Here is a 13,558-nt window from a genome sequence, read left to right as displayed (position 1 = left end):
AGGGGTGCCTGTGGTCACGGCGCAGCTTGCCTTTAGATGCCGTGACCCTGGGCAAAGAAATAGGAATCATTTCCCCCAAGGCAGGTTTATTGAGCACCTACTATGTGCCAGGCTGTGTTCTAGGCACTGGAGGTACAGCCCTGAATAAACAGCCCCTGTGTGTAGGACTGTGGGAGACACTGAGGACAGTGCCTGGCTCCAGATACCGCACAGTCAGCATGAGCTGGTTTTATTACCATCTCGCAGGACACAAGCGTGTCTTTAACAAAGGGCCCCTGGGCAGCCCTGCTGCCTAGACTGGAGTCCTAAGGACAGACACCCTCCAGGAGCGGCCAGCTGTACTCCCTGTCAGAGCCCCACCGCCACTGCAGCTGGGGGCTTTCCCGAGGCCAGCTCAGACGACTGTGCCCAGGTACTGCTGCTCCAGGCGGTGCAAGCCTTGGAGATGGGGAAGGGGAGTGGGCAGGCTCCCTCCAAGGTTGGGGTGCCGTGGACTGCAGAAGCAGATACTGGTGGGGCTGGGATTCTTGGTAGCTCAGATGTCTTGGTGGCTGTCCAGAGGGTCCCAGGAGCCCTGCCCCCACTTGCTGTGGCAGTTGCAGGGATGCTTGAAGGCAGTCGTCCCTCTAATAGTAGAGTTCCTGGTCCCACCAGCCTTGGAGAGAGAGGGAACAAGGAGACTTAGTGCTGGGGGTGCCACTTAGGCAGAGCCAGGGGCTCAGGGGTCATGGATCAGTGGTGGTTGCTATAGAGGGTCAAAGGCTTGGAGGCCACGTGTTGAGGATCAAAGGTGGGTGCAGCTGCTCTAAAACATTTCAGTCCCCCGTCCCCAGGCCCCCAGTCTCCACACTCACTTCCTGGGCAACAGCGAACTCCAAGCTTCCGGATCTCGTCATAGACAAAGATGAGGATGCCGTAGGGCAGTGGGACCAGCCACCACTGGAACCTGAAGGCACATGGCAAGGTGAAGGCCATCCCAGGCCTGTGTCCCGCAGCCCCCTCCCTCTGCTCGCCGCTCACAGCCTCTCACCGAATGGGCATGAAGTTGAAGATGTTGGGCATGCCGGGGCAGTAGCACAGGAAGCAGCCGATGCAGACCTGGAACACGATGGCGATCACCAGGATCTTATTCCTGCGGGGGCGGGGCGGCAGGATGGGACAGGCCATTAGGAAGTGGGAACCTGATGGAAATTAGGATACTGTGGGTCAAAGTAGGTCTGATGTCAGCAGCAGCAGGGAGGTGTTCTACACACTGAACACTGGAGTGGCCTGGGCCTCTCAGCACCAGCCCTTCAGTGAAATGTGGAGGGGCCGCGGGGGGAGCTATTGGTCAGTTAGAAAAGTGTTAGGGCATGTCAGCATCTGGCATCAGCACCCACTGGTGTTTGCCGGCTGTTCCAAACCACAGTCAGAATCTGATGGGAGTTGGGACCAGGGACTGGAGGGCAGGAGGGGGGCCAGCCAGGGACACCTGAAGAAGCCCTGCTGGAAGGCAGAGAGGCGGCGCGTCTTGCGGATGAGCACGTCGGCAATCTGGCACACCTCGATGCTGATGAAGAACACGGTGTAGCAGGTGTACTGCTGGTACAGGCGCTGCCCGAACGTCTGCAGGCCAGGGACAAACGGAAGTAGCCTGAGTGCCTGTGGACAGCCTCTGCAGCCCCCCAGACATAGGGTCCGGGGGCTGCGAACCCCTCAGTACTCTCTCTGCCTTGCCTCAGAGGTTCATGGGTGGGGGCAAGGAGAGAGGCAAGGTCTGCCAGGTTTCCAGGACCCCAGACTTGTGGGGCCAGGAAACCTCAGCCTTGCAGAGCTTGGGTGACAGGGCTGGGAAAACAGTAGGCTGGGCTGGACTGCTTTCATAGTGAAAGTGGGGAGGCACCCAATAGGTAGGGCCTGGGAAAGGGGAATTGAAATCCTTAGATGGGATTTGCAAAGTCCAGTGATTCCAGGGGCCAGGTGGATGGCAAAAATAAGTGAGGAAGGCATGGAGGGCCTTTGGGGAACAGAGGGTACATGCCCAATTTGAAGGGGGCAGCCATTATGCAGTCCATTTCTTCGACCCAGCTACTTCTTTTTTTTTTTTGAGATGAAGTCTCGCTCTGTCACCCAGGCTGGAGTGCAGTGGCACAACCTCAGCTCACTGCAACCTCCGCATCTCGGGCTCAGGGGATTCTCCTGCCTTAGCCTCCCAAGTAGCTGGAATTACAGGCATGTGCCACCATGCGTGGCAATACAACCCCTTCTAATACCAGCTAACTGCGGGGATCGCCAGCTGCTCCAGGTACTGAGTGTTGCACGTGCATTAGCTCATTTAATCCTCCAGATAACCCTAGGAGGTAAATTAGCGGTGCTGGAACTTGAACATGCAAGATAATCCCAGCAAAGGCTCCCAGAGGGCTGGGATCGGGCCTGAGAATTTTGCCTTTCAAACAAGTTCCCAGGTGATGCTGATGTGGCTGGTCTGGAAACAAACTGAAAACCACTGAGGTAGACACTGGTATTCTCTCCACTTGGCAGGTGAGAAAACAGACACAGAGAGGAAAAGCAACCTGCCCAGGGTTACACAGCTTGTGAGGAGCAGTACCAGACCGTGAGTCCAGGCAGTCTGGCTTCAATGTCTATTTTAACCATCAGTAAATGTTTAAGGGAAATATCCTGGTCTGTATGTAACTCTACAGATGAACTAAACACCTTTGCTAGCCAGATCTAGCCTCACTGTGCTCTAAACCTTCATTAAAATGGGCCACATGTGCAAATACCCTGTGGGAGTGATACTAGAGGAAACAGTTGCAGGATAGGGGCCCGATTCCACCTTCGAGATGAGCATTAGTGTCAGGGCAGGGACACCCATCTGCAGTTGCGATCATCAGAAGCAAGAGTTTGGAGCTGCAGTTGGTGGGAAAGGCCCTTTCCCCCAGAGCTGGCAGGGAGTCTGGGTGTCCAGGATGCTTCTGCTGAACCCGGTCACATGTGGAGGAGCAAGCAGGCCGCACACAAGGCAAATGGCCCTGGGAAGGAGAGTGCCCAGAGATGGGGTGGGCAGGGCGAGGCTCACCCACTCCTGGCCATAGCTGTCCTGCAGATCTTGCAGGTGGTGGTCCTCCCATTGCGGCCGCAGCCCCACGCACAGCAGTGGGAACCAGCCCTCCTGGGCCATGGCCGTGAAGTAGTCAGTGAAGCCAGCAAAGGACTGAATGGCACCTGGAGAGAGGCAAGGGGACACAGGGAGACAGAGATGGACACAGAGACAAGAATACGGGAAGAAAGGCATGTGGAGAGACAGGGACGCAGGAACAGTGACAGAGACACAGAGCAGCAGAGACAGAAGCAGGGACAGAGAGGAAAAAAAAAGACACATCCAGGACCCAAAAAGACAAATAGGCCATGACTCAGAGACAGGGTCATGGAGAACAAGGTCAGAGACAGCAGAGACACAGGGGGACCAGAGAGACCATCACAGACCGACAGGGACACAGAGGGCAATGGAGACCCAGGACCAAATGCAGACACTGACGTCCAGAAACAGCCAGAGCCCAAGGCAGGGCCTGGAGCAGGCGAGCAGCCCAGCACAGAGCCCCTCAGGCTCCCCAGTCCATGGGCACCCACCAATCTGGAAGTAGGAGTAGGCAGCCAGGGGCTCGTTGACCAATCTGTCGCGCTTCGGGTTGCGTGGACGCAGGTGCATGATGTCACTCTCGGCCTTTTCGTATGCCAGGGACACAGATGGGAACTGGCCAGGAGTGGAAGGAACTGGGACTAAGGGTTTGCCTGGGTCCCTGTCCCCTCCACTCTGGGTCCCCCTTCCCCCTCTTGTGGGCAGGAACAGGACTGAGGTTAGGAGGTATGACCTGCAGGGATGGCACAGCCACACCAGCCTAGACAGCCTGGGCATTGGCATCTTGGTGTCCGTCTTCATAAAACATCTGCTTTTTGGCCAGGCGCGGTGGCTCATGCCTGTAATCCCAGCACTTTGGGAGGCCGAGGCAGGAGAATCACCTGAGGTCAGGAGTTCAAGACTAGCCTGGCCAACACGGCGAAACCGCATTTTTACTAAAAGTACAAAAATTAGCCGGGCTTGATGGTGAGTGCCTGTAAGCCCAGCTGCTCAGGAGGCTGAGGCAGGAGAATTGCTTGAACCCAGGAGGCGGATCTGGCTGCCTTCGTGGCTGTATCTGTGGCTCTTTTCTGTCTGTGTCTGGTGGGGTCTATCTGAGGGTGTTTATTTGTCCATGTCTGTTTAGGGTCATGTGTCTGTGATTCAAGTCTGGCCAGATACCTGTTCTGTTTACATCTCTGTCTGAGTACCTGTATCCGAGTCCCTGTGTGTGCATGGGTCAGCCTGGGCCGACCTGAGTGTGTGCATGGCTGTAGGTCTGTCCACGTAGGCCTGTCCACCTGCCTGCCACTCGTGTGTCCTGCACTGGCTGTCATTGCACACACAGGTCCTGTCTGGCACTCTGTGCCCAAGAGTGTCTGTGGCGGTCTCTGTCCCTCCTGTCCATCCGCGGGCAAGTGTCTCTGGACACCATGTGGGTGGGGGCCCTGGGCTGTGGACTCACGATGTCAGTGCAGAGTTCAATGAAGAGGATGGTGATGCACCCGAGGGGCAGGGGCACGCTGACGGTGATGTAGATGAGGTAGGGTGTCAGCTCCGGGATGTTCTTGGTCAATGTGTAGGCGATGGACTTCTTCAGGTTGTCGAAGATCAGTCGGCCTGTGGGGTAGGGAGGGCACCTCAGCCTCTTCACAGCCCTCTCTCTCCTGTGCCCACACCGCCTGCCCCCTCCTTGCCCTGGCACGGACCCTGCTCCACGCCTGTCACAATGGAGGCGAAGTTGTCATCTAGCAGGATCATATCGGCTGCATTTTTGGCAGCATCTGAGCCAGCGATGCCCATGGCTACTCCGATGTCTGCCTTCTTCAGGGCTGGGGAGTCATTCACACCATCCCCCGTGACGGCCACAATTGCACCCTGCAGGCAGTGGGTGCAGGTGGGTGGGCAGGTGGTCAGTGAGAGGCCAGCCCAGGACCAGCCCTGCCTGTCTGCCCGCCTGCCCGCCTGCCCGCCCTCATTGGCAGGGCTCACCAGCCGCTGGCAGCTCTCCACGATTACCAGCTTCTGCTGGGGGCTGGTGCGTGCAAACACCATCTCAGGGTGGGTGCGCAGAGCCTCGACCAGCTCCGACGGGTCCATATCCTTCAGCTGCATGCCATTGATCACACAGGCACGGGCGTCCCTGGGGAGGAGATGGAAGGACCTTGCTGGGACCTCAGTCTGTGCTATGTGTGGGGAGAACCACAGGGAGGCCTTGGGGGGGCTTACTTGCGATTAACCTGGTCCACGGGCACACGGAGGCGGGCAGCGATGTCCTCCACTGTCTCGCTGCCTTCCGAGATGATGCCCACACTGGCTGCAATGGCCTTGGCGGTGATGGGATGGTCACCTGTCACCATGATCACCTGTAGGGGGAACCAGCAGATCCCTGACCCCTTCAGATCAGCCCCATCTCCCTGTCCTCCCTGGGAGACATCTGCTGATACACATGTTCATTTACTTGACCAAGTGTGACCACCTGCTACATGTCTGGGATATAGCAGAGACAAAAGAGATGAAAATCCCTGTCCTTGAGGAGCTAATATTCCAGTGGCGTGACAGAAAATAAAGAATGAATTATATAGTATGTTAGAAGGTAGAAAACACATATTAAGCTTGGTGGAGGCAATGGTGACTCGATTTTAAGTGTGCCCAGGGAAGGGCTCATTGAGAAGGTGACATCTGAGCAGATACCTGAAAGAGGTGAGAGAATTGGCCACATGGAAAGCTGGGGGAAGAGTGCTCCTGGCAGAGGGAACAGCAGGTGCAAAGGCCCAGAGGTGAGGACAGGCCCGAACTGTTGGAGAAACAGCAGGAAGGACAGCATGACCACAGAGGAGTGAACAAGGAAACAGAGCTAAGGAACAAGCTTAGAAAGGCTCAGATCTAACAGGGCCTTAGAGACACAGGAAGGGCTTGGGCATTGCCTGCCCAGCCATGGCTTCCCCACCTCTGTTTTGTGCTTGGGGAGCCACTTCTCTCCCCTAGACCATCGGTTGCAGTGAGGTCCCTGGCTAAGACTGGACAAGTAAGCCCAGACCTGGCCAATCAAGGTGTTCCATCTTCCAGCCACAGTGACTGGCTCAGAGATGAATGAGTGACCCAATCTGGCACTAGTGCAAAAGAGATACTTTTTTTCTGTGAAGTGGCTAAACAGGTGGGAGTTAAGTTCAAGCTGCTGGAGCAGGGGTGTGTGTGTCCCCAAGTGGAGGGAGTGCTTGCAAATAAAGCCAGCAGAGAGAACAGCAGAGCTGAGACATAGAGAAAGGCAAATTCCTAACGACACTGAGCTCCTGGATCCAGCTATACCTGAAGCTTAATTCCCCAGAATTTTTCAGTATCATAAATCAACGTATTTTGGTTCAAGCCAGTTTCAGGTGGGTTTATCATGGGGTTCCTCATCCACAAATGCTGCTGCCATCCTCTGTCCTCACCCCACCTGTTCCTCCCCACAGTGGCATACCCGGATGCCTGCTGTGCGACACTTGAGCACAGCATCTGGAACGGTGGCCCGGGGTGGGTCGATCATGGATACAAGTCCGGCAAAGCAGAGGCCGCTAGATGGGAAGTTCATGGCCTCCACGTCAAAGGCATAGCCAGGCGGGTAGTCCTTCTCATTCAGGTAGAGCTGGCAGAAGCCTGATCGGAAACAGGGAAGTCAGGGAGGAGCCCTGGGCAGACCCTTCCTTAGCAGGGCCAGGAAATGAGTGAAATAACCAGGCCCCTTGCACCAAATACCTATGGATACCTGACCCTGTGCTGACCCTTTCACTTGCATTATCTGAATCTACCCTCACAACCACCCTGTGAGGCCCATCCTCATCTTACAGATGAGGAAACTGAGGCTCAGAGAGGGGACATTTCTTACCGGAGGTCACGCAGCAAGTAAAAGACTCAGAATTAGACCACAGATCTGCTTTCTAGGGTAGAGGCAGGGAAGTTTAAGGTGTCAGGACAAAAAGTGGGAGAGGTCAGGATAAGGATGAAAAGTCCAGGTGAGGACAGACGGGGGTCGGGACTGGTACAGGGAAAGTCAGGGGTGAGGCTGTGGACTGCGACAGATCAGCCGGCAGCCAGTGATGAGGACCGTCAGGGCTGTGCGGGGAGGGGTGGGCAAAGTACGCTAGCTCCTCCTCGCACCTGGAGCCTCCTCCCCTGCCCAGGGGTCTCACCAAGCACGCGTTCACCCAGGCCTCCCAGGCTGAGGTAGGCGGTCTGGAAGGCCTCACGCCACTGCTCATCCAGAGGCAGCTCCTGGCCCTTGATGAGGATGGAGCTGCAGCGCTCCAGCACGCGCTCAGGGGCGCCCTTCATCACCAGCAAGTGTCGCGGGTCCCGCGGGTCCTCCAGCGTGTGGATGGACAGCTATGGGCGGGGAGGGGCGATGCTGTGGGCGGGGCATGGGCGGGGGCATGGGCGGAGCTGAGGAGAGAGGCGGGGCCGAGAGCGCGGGGTTGGGGCCTGAGAGCTGCGGGGACGGGTGAAGGTGGAAGATGGGGACCTTGTAGGGTGGGTACTTGATACAGGGTGAGCGTTAAGGCAGGGCTAGGCACAGATTTGGGGTCCTAGGTGCAAGGAATGAACATAATTAGGGTGCGGAGATGGGCTGGGGCAGGATTTGGAGAGTGAGATGCTCCCCATGCAGAGTCTTGCCCAGAGACTGTGGGCGGGGCTGGGTGGTGGGCGCGGCCTTGCATCCGGTGGGCGGGGCCGTAGCCAAACTGGGAGATGAGGTTGGGGTTTGGCTGCGGAAAGGAGACTGGAGGCGACTGATATGGGTGGAGCCCGAGGTAGGCGGGACCACGCCGTGGGCGGGGCAGGCTGCGCACCTGGAACTTGTTGGTGGAGTTGAAGGGGATCTCGCAGACTTTTGGGAAGCGGTCGCGGTAGCCCATGGCATTGCCCAGCGTCAGCTCTGAGAACTTGAGCAACGCCGTCTCCGACGCGTCTCCGATCACGATGCGCTGGGAGCGGGGGCCGGTGTCAGGGGCGAACCCGGCTGCACCAGGCTCCCGGTATTCCCTGGAGGTCCCTCGGCTCTCACCTTGGGCACGGGCACTGCGTCCTGGCCGGACTTGAAGGCGGCGCGGTTGCACAGGGTGAGCACCCGGCACAGCGCCCGCCACGTCTCCGAGGACTGGTCAAACGTCTGCCCTGCAGACCAGGCATCCAGGCTGGGTCCCGCACCGCGGTTCTCCCGGACCAGAACCGAGACCCCACCTCCTAGGCTCAAGTCGGGGGACCCCTCCCCAGACCTGGGTGGGATTGGGGCACACCTAACCCTGAGGGACCCAACCCTAGGATGAGCCTTCCCTCTAGACCCAGTAGCGAGTCTCCTTTGAGACCTGGAGCCGAGCCGCGCCCCCGTCATACAAAGCTCTCCCTACCTCCCCAGCCCCCTTCAGGTCTCCACCATCCACCATCCACCAGATCCTGCCCTGGCGCCTGTGCCCTCCCTTCCCCACACCTGACTGGTCTTCCGTGGTGTCAGCTGTGTGGATGTGGTTGTCAAACCACAGATGGGACACAGTCATGCGGTTCTGAGTGAGCGTCCCTGTCTTGTCCGAGCAGATCACTGACGTGGAGCCCAATGTCTCCACCGCCTCCAGGTTCTTGACCACGCAGTTCTTACTGGCCAGGCGCTTGGCTGTCAGGGAGAGGCAGACCTGGGGAAGGGGTGAGCACCATAGGTTGGGGACCACCCTTGCTTCCAGCCCTCTTCCTAGCCTCACAGCACCAGGAAGGCTTTACCCTAGCTGCGGGGCTGTGTGTGCAACTTGCTTCTGCAAAAAGCAGGCGTTTTCTTGCCCCCCAGCTTTTGTTCAGCCTGTGCTTTGTTTGGGACTCCTTCCCCAGTCTGTCCAGATACTGTGTCCTAGCCGAGGTGCTGAAAATTCTCATCACACAACCAAAATGAGAAAAGGAACCTTCCCCCCGATTCCTTCGTGGCTAGTCTGGGGCTGGGTGCTGATTGTGGAAGGCTGGGTGACATGCTGGCTGCCCACACAGGACCTCAGCCTCCTCTGGTCAAGGACCCGGCCAGCCTCGGCATCTCTGCGCCCTCGATGTGTGGCACAGGACATGGCCCAGGGTCGCCTCAGGAAGCACTTGCTGAATGGGTGGTTGATGGGAAGATGGGAGGGTTGATGGGAGTGGAGTGGACGGATGGACAGGCAGGGACGTGATGGGGAAGCATGGAGGAAAGAGCAGATGGCTTGGCAGGCCCCTCAGCTCCCTGCGCCCCCGCCTGCCCCCACTCACTGTGACAGTGGCCAGCAGCCCCTCAGGCACGTAGGCCACCACGATGGCCATGAAGAAGACCATCGCCCGCAGGAAGGTGTAGCCGATGCACATGGCCACAATAAAAAACGTGGCACCAAAGAGTATGGCCAGGCCTGCGATGATGTCCACAAAATGCTCAATCTCGATAGCAATGGGTGTCTTCTCATTTTCCACCCCCGACGCCAGCGACGCGATGCGCCCAATGATGGTGCGGTCGCCCGTGTTCACCACCAGGCCCTGCGCGGTGCCTGCAGGGGGCCAAAGGGTGACTCAGGGATGGGGAGGCAGTGGGGTGTGTGCTGCTCTATGAGCTGAAGGAGAGCCAGTCACCACCAGCAGAAGGTGTGACCTGGGGAGAGGGTAACGACAGTGGGAGACAGAGAGGCAGCATATCCCGGGGAGGTGGCAGTCATGCAGGGGAAGGCAACGAAACACGCTCCCTGTTCTAGAAGGTAGCAGGAGAGGGGCCAGTGGAGGCAGTGGTTACTGGGCAGGCAGGCGGGGGCTTCACAGACCCTCAAGGCACATGGTGGAGAAGAAGGCGATGTTGCGGGTCTCCAGGGGGCTCTCGTGTGTGCACTCGGGTGAGCGGGTCTGCGGCTCAGACTCCCCCGTCAGCGAGGAGTTGTCCACCTTACAGCCCTGGGCCGCCAGGATGCGGATGTCAGCGGGCACTCTGTCCCCGCCTTTCATCTCCACCAGGTCACCCACCACCAGCTGGTCAGCATTGATCTGGAACTTGTCTCCATCTCGGATGACAGTGGCTTGCTGCGGGGCAAGAGTTTAGGTGGATGGGGGGGTGGGAGGGTGGGAGTTGCTGCATGTGGAGAGGTAGAGGGTGGGGAGAATTGGGGACCCATGGGGAGAGATGGAGGCAATGGATGGGGGGCAGGTTGGGCCTAATGGGAGGAGGCTGCAGGAGCCTCCTGGAGAGATTAGGGGTCTCTGGGATCTGGAGTGGCTGGGTGCTGAGGAACCCACCTGTGGCACAAGGTTCTTGAAGCTGGCGATGATGTTGGTGCTCTTGAATTCCTGGTAGTAGCCAAAGCAGCCGGTGACGACAACTACAGCGATGAGAGCAATTGCCAGGTACAGCTGGGGACAGGGACAGGATTGGGGTTATTTGGAGGGGCTGGAAGCTGTCTGCCTGAGACCGCCCCCCCTCCCCCGCTCCCTGGTGCCTGGTATTCTTGGGGTCACCTCCACGGTTTTCCCCACCTACTAGAAAACTCCAAGCACCATTCCCTGTGGCCTGTGGCCCCCTCCCCATGTCCCTTGTACCCCACACTCGCCTGCCCTGTCTTCTCAGTGTCTTGTGTTCCTGTGTATATTTCACATCCCCTGGCCCTTGTTGGAATAGATGCTGGAAATAGATGCTCAGGGCCGCAAAGAAAAATTAGCACTGAGACAAAGGATCGTGAGTACCCTTCCTGCAGTCCAGGAAGTAAAAATTACATTGCTGAAAGATCCTTTGTTTCAGTGCTAATTTTTCTTTGCAGCACCGAGCATCTATTTCCAACACCCTGAATCCTCAGTCTTCCAAGTCCCCATATCTGTGACTTGTGCCCCAAGTCACTGTGTGCCTTGATCTGACACGTTCCCTTCTCCTGTGTCCCCAAGCCTTGCGTTCCCCATGTCCACTGTCCCACACCTCCTGCTGTCCCCGTGGCCTGTATTCCCCGTGTCTCCAGTTTCACATCCTGGGTTTTCCATAATCTGCGGCCACCCTCTGTGTCCCCTCATCCCTGCGTCCTCACATCCCCGTCCCTGTGTGTGCTGCAGACCTTGTGCGTCATGGTCTGTGTCCTCTGGGGCCCTGGCCCCCATGTTCCAGCTCCCTGATCAGTGTGTTCTGTTTCTCCCATGTCTGCGTATTTCTGAGTCCCCATCCTGTGTCCAGTGGCTGTGACTTTTCGAGCCTCTGTCCGATGTCATGTGTCCCTGAGTCCCCATGTCCCTTGCCCTGACCTCTGCCATGTGTCCAGTGTCCACGGCCCTGCGTCTCCATTTCCTCTCTATCTCTGTGCTTCTATGTCTCATGTTTTGTGTCTCTCCATGTGCTGTGTCTGGAAGCTTGTGTCCCTGCCCTGGTTTCCCGTGTCTGAGTCCCAGGGTCCCCTGTTCCCCTCACCCCAGTCTGTCCTGTGTCTGTGTGTCCTGTTTCCCAAGTCTCATCTCTCTCTCTCTCTTTTTTTTTTTTTTTTTAGACAGAGTCTTGCTGTGCTGCCCAGGCTAGTATGCAGTGGTATGGTCTTGCCTCACTGCAACCTCCACCTCCTGGGTTCAAATGATTCTCCTGCCTCAGCCTCCTGAGTAGCGGTGCCTGCCACCATGCCTGGCTAATTTTTGCATTTTTAGTACAGATGGCATTTCACCATGTTGGCCAGGCTGATCTTGAACTCCTGACCTGGTGATCCACCCGCCTCAGTTTCCCAAAGTGCTGGGATTACAGGCATGAGCCACCGCGCCCAGCCTCCAAGTCCCATCTCTTACGTATCACATTGCCATACTCTTTATACCCCCACCCATGTCCCCATACCCGAGACTCACCCCAGTGTCCCTGCGTCCTGTGTCCTTGTGTCGGCCCCATCCATATCCCAATGTCCTCCACCCCCCATGACTCCTGTCTTGAGACGGCCTTTCGTGTTTCTGTATCCCCATCCTCTGCCCCTCTTGTCCTGAGTCTCATGCTCAGTGTCTTCCGTCCCCAGGTCCCCGTGTCCCGAGGCTGCCCCCGCATCACCACTCACGTTGTCATCGGTGGTGAGGTCCCCCTCGCTGGCCTGGATGGCAAAGGCGATGAGGCAGATGGCGGCGGCCACCCACATGAGGCACTGCAGGCCCCCGGCCAGCTGCCTCGCGAATTTGATGTACTCTGGGGTGCCCCGTGGCGGCCGCAGCGCGTTGGGCCCATCCCGCAGCAGCAGCTCGGCAGCCAGGCTGGCAGACAGGCCCTGAGACAGAGGGGCAGGACGAGGCGGTGCTGGGGGCTTTCCTCCATATGCACACCCTGCGGGAAGCCCCCGCCTCGGTTTCCTTTCCCCAGCTCTGTCCGTCCTGCTCCTTCTCATCTCTCTTTGTCTCTTGATTCCTGCCCCTGCCCCATCTCTCCCTTCCTCCTTCATTTCTCCCTTTGTGTCTCTCCTCACTCACCTTTCTGTGTCTCTCCTGCTGCTCTCTCTGTATCTGTCTGACTTCTCTGTCTTGCTCTTTTCATCTACTCCTCTCTCCGTCTCTGTGTCTAGCCCTTTCTCTCTAATGCTATCTCCCTCCCTCCCTCTCTCCTTCTCCCTCCTTCTCCCTCCTTCTCTCCTTCCCTCTCTCTCTCCCTCTCTCCTCTCTCCCTCCCTCCGTCCATTTCTCCATATCTTCTCCTCCCCATCTCTCCCTCTCTCTTTCTCCCTCTCTCTCTCCCCCCACCTCCATCTCCCTTCTTCCGTCTCCCTCTCCCTCCCTCTCTCCCCACTCCTTCTGCATGCTCCCAGTCTCCAGCTTACCTTGGTGGCACTGGTCTGGTATTTCTGCTCCAGCTCCGCCACTGACAGCTGGTGGTCGTTCTGTGTGGTGGGGTGGAGCAGGGTGCTTGCTCTGGGCTCTCCTAGCCCCCTCCCCACCCACTGCTCAGTTCCCAGCCCATCCCCCAGCTCCCGCCCTTCCCCAGCAGGAGCTCACAATCTCCATCTCCTTCTTCATGTTCTCCAGTTTCTCCTTCCTCTTGCCACCCCCGCCGCCCGCCTTCTTCTTCTTGCTCATCTTGGCAGCCATGTCCCCGCCGGGGCCAGGGCCCAGCTCCACCGAGTAGAGCTCATAGTTCTCCTGGGGATGGACGGGATAGAGGGAGGGAGGCCTCAGATCCCACTGGAACCCCTGTCCCCACCGCTCCCCAGACCCCTGGGCCCCACTCACGGCCTTCCCCATGGTGCCCGGTGCCTGCGCTCTCACCCGACAGAGCCTGGGCCTAGACCAGCCCTGATATACCCGAGGAGGGCGGGGGGTGGAGCAGAACCGCCTGACGACAGCTGATTACAGGGCTCCTCAGGGTGACCTTCAGGCCTGGGTGCCTCAGGCATTCCCTCCTGGGCTGCACCCCCCCTGGGCCAGATCCCCCCCGTCAACCTGCCCTGATATCAGGGAGGCCCTGGGAAAGCTCCAACAAGAAGAGCAAACATAAGGTGCTCA

The 13,558-nt window shown here is 58.1% G+C and overlaps 1 protein-coding gene across 1 annotated transcript; it reads right to left on the bottom strand.

Moving 5' to 3' along the window:
- Positions 1-60: 60 nt before the first annotated feature.
- ATP4A (ATPase H+/K+ transporting subunit alpha) lies at positions 61-13,326 on the bottom strand. Its single transcript, XM_012437991.2, has 22 exons — positions 13,286-13,326; positions 13,052-13,195; positions 12,877-12,936; positions 12,130-12,333; positions 10,361-10,474; positions 9,895-10,147; positions 9,359-9,627; positions 8,565-8,763; positions 8,142-8,251; positions 7,927-8,061; positions 7,270-7,462; positions 6,561-6,736; positions 5,327-5,463; positions 5,090-5,240; positions 4,807-4,975; positions 4,563-4,717; positions 3,610-3,733; positions 3,059-3,204; positions 1,472-1,605; positions 1,031-1,132; positions 855-946; positions 61-655 (listed from the first exon to the last, which is right to left on the bottom strand). The coding sequence occupies exons 1-22, from the start codon at positions 13,295-13,297 to the stop codon at positions 627-629; spliced, it is 3,108 nt and encodes a 1,035-aa protein (XP_012293414.1). The 5' UTR covers positions 13,298-13,326; the 3' UTR covers positions 61-626.
- Positions 13,327-13,558: the final 232 nt, after the last annotated feature.

This window comes from Aotus nancymaae, unplaced genomic scaffold, assembly GCF_030222135.1.
Source record: "Aotus nancymaae isolate 86718 unplaced genomic scaffold, 86718_ANA_hifiasm-v0.15.2.pri h1tg000028l, whole genome shotgun sequence".
Lineage (NCBI taxonomy): Eukaryota > Metazoa > Chordata > Mammalia > Primates > Aotidae > Aotus > Aotus nancymaae.
The sequence above is the reverse complement of the archived record's forward strand: the minus strand, read 5'-3'. Positions and strand labels throughout refer to the sequence as shown.